Consider the following 10,650-nt stretch of genomic DNA (forward strand, 5'->3'; position numbering starts at 1 on the left):
GAGAGAGAGAGGGAGAGAGAGAGAGAGACAGGCAGACAGACGGACGAGGATCTGCTGGCTCAGTGGTTTGGATTTGAACCAATCAGAAGTCCATCAGAGCTTCTTTTTCCCAACAGCAACTTGGCAACGAAACACTGGAAACGGTTCAGCTCCATTAGACAGCCGAGCCCAGGACTGCTGCTGCTATTACACCGACAAACGATACGACAGGGAGGGAGGGAGAGAGGGAGAGAGAGGGGGAGAGAGAGAGAGAGAGAGAGAGAGACAGAGAGAGAGACAGAGAGAGAGAGACGATCAGTCCTCTTTTAAACGTCACAAAACCAAAGGGTAGAAGGAGAAAGTCAGTTAGAAGTCAGCAGTGTGATGATCACTTAATGCTCCAATGATCCACTGGAAATCAATGGTTTACTGCTCCATTAGAGGTCAATGGGTTGAGGCTCAGTAACTACCAGTGATGGAAAGAGTACTACAAACTGCTCCTCCAGTAGAAGTACTGTTCCTCTGCTGGTATGTGACTGCAGTAGAAGTAGAAGTACTGCTCCTCTGCTGGTATGTGACTGCAGTAGAAGTAGAAGTAGTGCAGTAAAAATGTCCTGCAGTAAAAGTCCAAAGTGTCTCATGTCAAATGTCCTGGCAGTAAAAGTGACTGAGCTCCTTTTTCCAAACAGTAACTGTGTTAGCTGGGATCTTTTCCAGAGAACACGCTGCACACTGCATGCTTTTAAAGGGACATTACACTGAAACGTGTGATGGTTGAGTCTACGTGGTTCTCATCGTCCACACGTTCCACAGTTTCTCACCAGTTGAGTCTAAATGGTCCTCGCTGCAGTTTTTCTAAGCGACAAAGTAGAAGCAGGTTCCTCTTCCTGTCTTTGCTGACTGAGCTTTTATTGTGAAAGGTACCACGGTCTGTTCTCTGTAGTGGATCTGATTTAAAAAGCAGTGAAGGACAAAACTCAAGCAGTAACAGACTGAAGGAAAAGTCAAAATTACTGACTTTAAAAAAATACTCAAAAAGTAAAAGTACACAAAAAGATACTGAGTTACACAAGGAAATGTAACAAGGTACTTCCTGCTCTGGTAACTGGATCTCCTCACAGTGTATCAGTGCTTTACTGCTCCATTTCAAATCAGTGGGTACCTCTTCCAGTGGTGTGAGATTCAACACCAAGTCACACTAAGCCAATGGTTTGCTGCTCCATTTAAACTCAATGGATAACTGTCCCATTAGTCAATGGTGTGATGTCCAACCCTTCACTGCTCCATTACAAGCCAGTGGCCTCAATACCAGCCCACAGGTTAATGCTCCATTTGAATTCAATGGCATACTGCTCCATTTGAATACAGTGGTTTGCTGCTACATTTTAATTTGGCGACATACTGCTCCATTTTAACTCAATGGTTTACTGCTCCATTTTAATGCAATGGCGTACTGCGCTTTTTCAGTTTGTTGGTGTACTGCTCCATTTGAACTAAACGGTTTACCGCTCCTGTTTAATTCAGTGGTTTACTTCACCATTTGAACTCAACGGCTTAATGCTCCATTACAACTCAGTGGTTTTCTCTTCCATTAAAAATGAATAGTTGATGTTCCATTAAAAGTCAATGTATAGGTACTCCATTACACACGATTGGTTTACCTGTGCGTTCTCCCATTCACGGTCAATAGTTTAATCCTCTAGTAGAAGTGATTGGTGAGATGCTTGCTTACAGATCACTGGGGTATTACTCTGTTGGAATTAAATGGTATATTGGCCCAGCTTTAAAGTGCTTTACTCCTCTGTTACAACTCAGTGGTTTTCCTCTCCACCATAAATCAATGACTTACCGCTCTATTAGAAATCAATGGTTTTCTCCTCTACTGTACATCAATGGTTGACTGCTCATTTCGTAGCGAGGAGGTTTGGTCCTTCATGCTCGAGGTTCTGATGGAACTCTGATTCCCCGACAGCTCAGATGTTTAATGTTCTCAGGTTAATGGTTTACTGCTCCGTTGGAAATCAATGGGACAAAAACATGATTTAATGTTTTTTTTTTTTTTTTTCCATGAGGCTGTAAACTCAAACTGTAACCTGACCTGTAATCTAAAGCGTCGGAGGCTCTGACCCGCTGCCTGTCTCTCCTCTAAACACTGTGTTTAGTTGCCATGGCAACCTCGACGTTGTCCGAGCCGGCTGGTATTCTGGGATGTTTAATAACTGTGTTTATTGAGACGGAGAGACGGGCGGTGAGAGAGTCTCATCGCCGGCGGTGCAGCTTCAGCCACAACTTCACGTTTACAGGAAGAGCAAACAACACTTGGATGTTTTTTTTATAATTTTTTGTGCCTTTTCCATCTGTGAGAGGTCAGATACAGCGCACACCTCACCTCTGCACGCTGAACATCTACTAACCAGCAGTGATGGAAAAAAATCCTTTAAGTAAAAGCAGCAGCACCATAATAAAAAAAAATCCTTCTTTCAAAGTAAAAGTCCCGCTTTTTTATGTTCCTTCAGTAAAAGTCCAGCAGCATTCTTAGTGTCATGTATTTCAGTGTGAAAATGTAAAAGCAGTCCATTAAAATATTATTAAATATTGATGCATTAACCTCTGAGAGGTATTTTGATGTTGAAACAGTAAAACTATGAGATTGAAATGAAATGTGGAGCAGCAAAAGCAGAAAATGGAAACACTTTTCACAAGTTTACATTAATATTGTGGAAATGAGCTTTCCCTTGGTTCAGGTCATACACACGGTTTTCTCAGGCCTGGTATTATCTGATGAGCTCATGTAACTCAGATTCAACTCTCCGTACGAGACCTGACTGATGTGAGCTGAAACTGAACCGCCGCCGCCGTCCACTGCATCCTCTCCTCAGGGATTTTGCTCTTCTGAGAGTCTGTTTGTCTCCTCCATGCTGTGGTGCTGCTGATTGTTCCAGTTTATTTAAAGCCCAGTGCCACTGTTTACAGTCTCAGGGTCGTCACTGAATTTGACTCACAAAATGCTGAAGAAACTCTCCAGTACAGTTTCCACTCCGAGAACGTTACAGAAGAAAAGGATTCAGTTTTTCAGCTCCTTCAGGGTCCAGGTCTCTGCTGCTGTTTGAACACTGAGCTGCTCCAGGATCCTGGTCCTAAAGGCTCAGACTGAGTCTCCTCATTAATCCTGGCTGTGTTTTGGGCGTAACATGCAGTGAACCAATCAGAGGCCGTCTCCCGTCCCCTTTAACAGCCAGGTGTGTCTCACCTTGGTGGGCTGCTGTTCTAATGGAGGATTCTCCAGGTAAGAAGGAAGGAGACGGAGTGAAAGCTCCCGAGCAGATCAGGACTCCATCTGAGCTCCCTGAGGTGAAGCAGTGTCCCTGCCCTGTGTGTGGGACAAGCAGAGCGGACGCTCGCCGGCGCCCCCTATGGAGGCCACCATCACTGTCTTGATAATGAGCTTCAGACAGCAGAGAGACCTGCAGCACTGACTTCAATTTCAACTCAATTTTATTTGGATAGCGTCAAATCATAACAAAAGTTTTCTCAAGGCGCTTTCCAGAAACCCATGAGATATCGGCCAAATCCAGGGACCAAAATCTCCCCAAAGAGCAGCACAGGGCGAGGAAAAAACCCTTTTAACAGAAAAACCTCTGGGTGGGCGGCCATCTGCCTCGACCAGAGAAGCGCCTCTCCATCCACTCCCATTGAAAACAACGAGATTTTCAGTTGCCTCATATTGATACTTAATGAGTCAGTTCTTACTTTAACCTTGGTCGTGGTAAAAATGAACATCTCTGGTACAGTATAGTGACTGGAGAAAACATGTTATTTCCCAAAACGGGATATAAACACATCAGCCGACTGACCTGTAGAGTCTATCTGTGGCCACTTCTGGAAAAATGGCTCACAAATGTCAGATAGATCCAACCGCCACATGGATGACTGTGTCACGGTGTTAACAGAAACCTTGCTGCGTGAAAACATCCCGGACCGAGCCGTGGAGCCAGCGGGCCGCACCGTATACAGAGCTGATTGGATATCTGACTCCAGGAAGACAAGAGGGGGCGCTGTGAGCGTCTGTGTAAGCAACAGCTGGTGTTATCAAGAGACACTGTTGCACAGATTTGGAGTTTTTAATGAGCAAATGCAGACCTTTTTATCTACCGAGAGAGATTTCGGGCAGTCTTCATCACAGCAGTCTGTGTTCCCCCGATGCTAAGCTAGCTGTGGACAAACTGCACAATGCTAAACATCCTGAGAGCATCTTCATCGCAGCAGGAGATTTTAATCACTCCAGTCTAAAGACTGTTTTACCCAGGTTTACTCCGAGCACACCTTTTAACCATCTGAACGGGACTGAAATGGCCTTCAGCAGCCAAGAGGTTCTGGAACAGGTTTCTCTGTGGTGCAGCTCGGAGCTCCGTGAAGATTAAACTATTTTTCTTCCAGCAGAAAAAAAAAAATCTTTGAATGAATCAAATATCGCTACAAGGCAACTGCAAAATACGCTTATTCCATTGTAGTGAATGGAGGCGGAGGCTCTATTGTCCGACTCCTCAGATAGGTGGGAGTGGCTACGCAGAAGATAAATCTCTGATTGGTCAGTCAGGGACCAGTCAGGGGCCAGATAAAGGGTCAGCTGTAACAGGACTGAGTAATACTAATAATTTGAGCAGTAATAACATGACTAATGACAACTAAAATATATATTTTAGAAGTGGGTCAGGATCATGGAAGGGGACATCATGACGGATGGGCTCTGCAGCTCCAGACGCAGAAACAGTGAAATGCCAGCTGAGCCGCTTGGACACCAATCCAATCCAATCCACTTTATTTATAAAGCACAATTTTAACAAACACAAGGTTTTCCAAAGTGCTGCACAACAAGATTAAACACCACAAGATAACACTATAGAAGCAGAATAAAAAGGTAAAATACACAATAGGATAACACAATAAAATAAGATAAGATCAAATAAAATAAGATAAAATAAAATAAAATAATAATAATAATAATATAATAAAATAACATAAAATAATAAAATAAAATAAAATAATAAAATAAAATAATAATACAATAATAATTTAAATAGAATAAAATAAAATAATGTAAAATGCACTGCCCACACAGGTTAAAAAAAAAAAACATGTACACACAAAATCATAAATCATAAAATCAAAAACCCTACAAGGTATCAAAAGCTGAAGAAAAGAGGTGGGTTTTAAGAAGACCTGAGACCAGAGAGGACGAGCTCCTGCTTCAGAAGGAAACCAGTGACAGAAACACACATTACTGATAGGCCTGATCACTGGCAGCCTTCATCACCACAGCATCATCAGCATCATCTGCTGTTATTTTAACTGGGATTTTTTTTTTTTTTGGCAGGAAAAACCAGCTCATCCCTGCCAACACGTTCAGCCTCCTCATATCTGTGATATCGGCCTAATTATTATAAGCATGTTTCCATGTGCCAGCTCGTTAACATATGACTACAGTGAATAGAAATGTGATATTAATGTGTGTAAATGCTCTCATCAAGTCTGGGCCAATTTGAACATTAATGAGGAGAAATGTTTTTTTTTTTTTTTTTTTTCATCTTTCAGCTGAGAGACGATCCCCGGTTTTTCTTTTCTTTTTTTTATTCCAGCTGAAGGATAAAGGCTTCGCTGGGCTTTTACATTTTTTATCTGTAAATGGGTTTAAGCTTCAGGTGGCGAATGGAGGGATGCCACACACACACACACACACACACACACACATACACACACACACACAATATTGTTTCGTTTTAATCCCTCTTCAGTGCTGAAGAGGAGAGGAGGATGAATGTTGGGATGGATTTAAAGGATGAATAATGAGGAGGAGGAGGAGGAGGAGGAGGAAGAGTGGATCGGGAAGAAGGAGGCAGGGAAGAGAAGAAGAAGAGGAGGAGGAGGAGGAGAGAGAAATGAAGACGTGATGTGGTTGGGAACAGGAGAAAGGTGTAAAATAAGAGGATGAAGATAAGGAGGGAGCAGGAAGAGGGGGAGAAGAGGAGAAACGAGAGATGTGGCATCGGATAACAGAGGATATGGAAATGATGAAGAGGAGGGGGGGTGGATGAGGAGATGGAGGAGGAGGTATGATGGGGTGAGGAGGCAAAGAAAGGCACGAGGAGACGAAGAACAAAAGGGAAGGAAACAAGGAGTTAAAGGAAGAGGAGGAGCAGATAAAAGACAAAAAGGAGGAGAGGAAGAGGAGGAGAAAGGAGGTGGAAGAGGAGAGAAAAGAGGAGAGGAGGATGTAAAGAGGCAGGAGAGAGAGCAGCAGGAGGGAGGAAAAGAAGGAGGTGAAAAGAGGGAAATGAGGAAGAGGAGGAAGGCAGGCTGGAATGAAAAAGAAGAGAAGAAGAGGAGGGAAAGGAATGATGAGATTAAAGAGGACATGAGGAAGGAAGGGGGAGGAGGAGAGGAGAGGGGGATGGAGGAAAGAAAGACGAGAGGGCGGAGGAGGAAGAGGAGGAGGGGGAGGGGAGGCAAATATGAAACTATAAGGAGATGAAGAGGAGGAGAGGAAGAGCGAGATAAGACTTCCTGTTTGTGTAACACAATGAGAGAGAGAGAGAGAGAGAGAGAGAGAGAGAGAGAGGGAGAGAGAGAGGTGGGGGTGGGGATGCCTTCAGGCTCCTCGCTGCTGCACAGAATAATCAACTTTGGGTTTTATTTTCACCTGAGATTTATTCTCTCCCTCCTCTCATCTGTCCTTCATTCAAACGTCTCTCGATTCGTGCAGATTTCATTTGATCTCACGAGACAAAACCAGGTGAAAGACGTCACTAAAAACACCCTGCAGCACTTACTGATGACTGTCCTTACAAAATAAAAGCCCTCCCTAAGATTCACCAAGTCCTCTGTTTTACAGCAGTAATACAGGCTGATAACAACAACAATAATTATAATAATAGAAATAACAACAACAATAATAACTTCATAACTTTCTAACTAATCATAACTTTATTTATATAGTATGTTTCTGATCAAAATCCCAAAACGCTGACATGAAATGAGTAAAGGAACGATGTAGACAAAAAGACACTAAACAGTAAAAGCCAATGGAGGAGAAGAATTAATAAAAAAAAAAAAAAACAAACAAACAAAGATCAATGTGGGGCTTTTTTTTTTTTTTTTTTTTTAGTTTTTCTACATAAAATAAATCCTGATGTGTTTTCCTCATGTATCTGTGGCATTTTAACAAGTCAATATGGATTTAATTCTTGTGTTAAATTGTTTGTTCTCTCTCTCTCTCTCTCTCCCTCTCTCTCTCTCTCTCTCTCTCTCTCTCTGTGTGTGTGTGTGTGTGTGTGTGTGTGTGTGTGTGTGTGCGCAGGACCGGGACAGTGACAGCACGGCTCTGTGTCTGAAGAACAGATCAGCGTTTGAGCACCAACACCACCACCTGCTGCACTGCCTGGAGAAGACCACTGTGAGCCTCACCGCATTATTACTGCTACACACACACACACACACACACACACACACGCTTTCACTTTTTTTCATGTTCTACTTTTAATTTTTCATTTTCTTCCAATAAACTGCAGTTCCCATATCTGAGGTGACTTGACCCCCCCAGGCACCCTTACATCGAGAGATATTTTGGCTTGTGTTATTTGCTAATTTTCTGGATTTATTGCATTTTATTTTATTTCATTTCATTGCATTTCATTTTAATTAATTAATTAATTACTTCCAATTTTCTCAAAATTTTCCTCTATTTTTTTTTCTAATGTTCCTGGTAATTTATCACTAATTTCCTTTCCTTTTTATTTTCCTTGGCCTTTTAGTTATTTACTTATTTGTCCATGTTCAAGACTTCCATTAAGCTGCAGACTTCCCATTTGAAGTGTTTTTTTTTTTTTAGTGTTAATTTTCTGGCGATTTTCTTGTAAATTTTCTCCAAAATTTTACTAATGTTCCTGGTAATTTTTTTTTTTATTTTTTTTTTTTACTAATTTTCTAATCTGCTTTTGTCTTGTGCATTAAACCAAAATCCAGTGAATTTACTCATTTTAACTAGTCTCATACTAGTCTCATATTCAGTGTTAAAATGTTGTTTTTTTTTTTTGTTTTGTTTTGTTTTTAAAACAGCCAATTCTATCAACTGTAATAATTTGTTTTGCTTGGCTCAGTAATTTGTTTAATTTTTTAATTTTACGTTATTTGACCTTATTTGCTTTATTTACTTTACTTCCTTTTACTTTGTAACTTTTCTTTTTAACCCTATTATTTCATTCGTTGTTTTTATTTTCTGTTTTTCCTCTATTTGTGTATTTGTGCGTTTGTTCCTGTATCAGAGAGAGGGTTCTTTCCTGAACTGAAATATGATCATAAGTGGTGAAGGCTGTTGCTTTCTATTGTCTTTTCTCCTCGTCTCTCTAAAGCTCTATTTGTTTTACTGTGATAAACGGCGAGGTGTGCACACTGTCAGAAACAGGGGTACAGTACGAGTCCTTCTCTGTCCCTTAATCTCCATAAATATTCCCCCTCGGGCTAATTATTAGAGCTCAAGGTAAATAAGCCAAAAGGTACACATATAAATACATAACTGAGGTAAATATTAATTTTACTCTTGGATTTTCCTTATTTATTTAAAGTAGATTTTAGCTCGTAGGCTGTGGGTGGGCAGCCTTGACGTGAAATAAGTTTTATAAATCTGTGAGTCAGTCTGTTGTTTTCGGCGTTTTTCTGATCCTCTCCTCGGCTCCTGGCAGAATCACGAGTTCACCGACGAGCTGACCTACAGCGAGGTGTGCATGACCGAGTCGGTGGGCTTCAGGACGAGCCGCAGCACCTCCCTGTCCAGCCAGCAGGGGGCGCAGAACAACTCCACCGGCTGCTGCCCCCGCCGCGCCAAGAGGAGAGCCGCCATGCGCCTCGCCAACTCCACCGTGTCGGTCAGCCGGGGCAGCGTGCAGGAGCTGGACACCCTGCACGTCAAGACCACCACCGTCCCGCCGCAGACGTAAACACACACACACACACACACACACACACACACACTGAATGTCAAGAGCACCAACATCCCATCGCAAATGAAAGCACACACATAGCTAGATAGATAGATAGATAGATAGATAGATAGATAGATAGACTGATAGATAGATAGATAGATAGATAGGATTATAGTTTGTGTCATTGTGTCCATTTCTCTCTCTCTCCTGCAGTCGTTCCAGTCTGAATGCCCGGGCGGACGACCTGAAGCTGAACTGTGGAGAGCGAGATTTCACCGCCGCCATCATCAGCATCCCCACGCCGCCCGCCAACACGCCCGACGAGAGCCTCCCCCCGTCGCCCGCCATCCCCGGCATCCTGCGAAACACCCGGGCCACCGCCTACACCCACGACACCGTCAAAATCTCCTCCTTATAACCTCCGACCCTGCACCGCAACCCGCCCCCCCCCCGCCCGCCCCGCCCTGCTGCCCCGCCCCGCCCCCACACCCACCCTTTCCGTCAACTCTGAACTTTAGTTTCCCTCGTAACCTCGATCCTGAACCCGGGGCGCTGCTAGCAAAGAATCTGGGGAAAAGACAGGACCGATGGATACCTCAGTACCACTGGTTGCGTTCACTTCCTCCTGCCGTTTTGTGTTCTGGTGGGTTGAGGTGGAGCAGAAGGCCGGACAAACGGAAAACACAAAGCTGACGCGGAGCGGACGTCAGTATCGGATGCTGTAAAACTGAAGCCAGTGGCAGCTGGGAGATGAGGCAAAACTTAAGGCTGTGACTTTGGAAAACCCTGTTTGTTTAAAGACTTTCTGGGTATCCCACCGAATGACTACCCCTCCTCCCTTTCCCCGACACTTTCCATCCCAACAAACACTTGATCCCTGCACAGTTCTGACCTTTTGACCCCATCGCACAAACCCCCGGGCAGGGAGGGGTCGGTCTATCGGACGAAGAAGATGGAGAAGATACAACAGTATCAGGACAAAGATTTACAACAAATGATGGACGGTACCCTGTGATATTCAGCAGCCCGCAACCGACGTCCAAGGGGTTGGTTTCATTTGGGCCATTTTTTTTATTTGCGTCCCCGTGAAACATATCATTTTACAGAAGGGGAGCGAAATGGCTGCAGAGGAAAGTGTTCTAAGCCTCAATTCATTCTAGACCTCGTGGATTGACTGAGCAAGAAAGACGAGCTAATGTCTCAGTCTTACCAGACAAGCTGGGAGTGAATCTGAGGGCGTGAAGACTGGTTCAGACTGGTTCAGACTGGTTCAGACTGGTCAAACTAAATATACAGCAAAGACGACAGACTTAAAAGCCTAGACAGAGACGGACCTGAAGGCAACCAAGCACAGTCAGGCTTCATCGGAGCCTTCAAACGGCTTCAGGAGCCACTGATGCCTTCGTGTACCTCAGTTATTTGATTACTATGGATGCAGGGTTGTTCAAGGACACAGTGGACATTCAGCAGGCCAGTAATACCAGGCCAGATTAGCAGATAGGAACAGGCAGCTTGGAGAAAGATGTGTGCAGAGTTGTGTTTTGGCTTCATTTCAACCAGGCGCGCTCCTTCAGGGCTGTTTCTTCCTTACGATGGGATGGCAGCCTGGTTCCTCACAAGAATCCAGAATCCTTTGGATCTGAGTGAACCCCGTGTGGTTCAGTAAAACTCATTATTGGACATCCATTGTTTGAAT

The 10,650-nt window shown here is 43.6% G+C and overlaps 1 protein-coding gene across 1 annotated transcript in view; it reads left to right on the top strand.

Moving 5' to 3' along the window:
• Positions 1–9,372, top strand: part of kcnd1 (potassium voltage-gated channel, Shal-related subfamily, member 1) — a 77,701-nt gene extending 68,329 nt beyond the window's left edge. The window contains exons 6-8 of the mRNA XM_030055401.1: positions 7,334–7,429; positions 8,715–8,965; positions 9,168–9,372. Coding sequence (XP_029911261.1) covers positions 7,334–7,429; positions 8,715–8,965; positions 9,168–9,372 — 552 coding nt within the window. The remainder of the gene's footprint in view (positions 1–7,333; positions 7,430–8,714; positions 8,966–9,167) is intronic.
• The last annotated feature ends 1,278 nt before the right edge of the window (positions 9,373–10,650 follow it).

This window comes from Myripristis murdjan, chromosome 7 (genome assembly GCF_902150065.1).
Source record: "Myripristis murdjan chromosome 7, fMyrMur1.1, whole genome shotgun sequence".
NCBI lineage: Eukaryota > Metazoa > Chordata > Actinopteri > Holocentriformes > Holocentridae > Myripristis > Myripristis murdjan.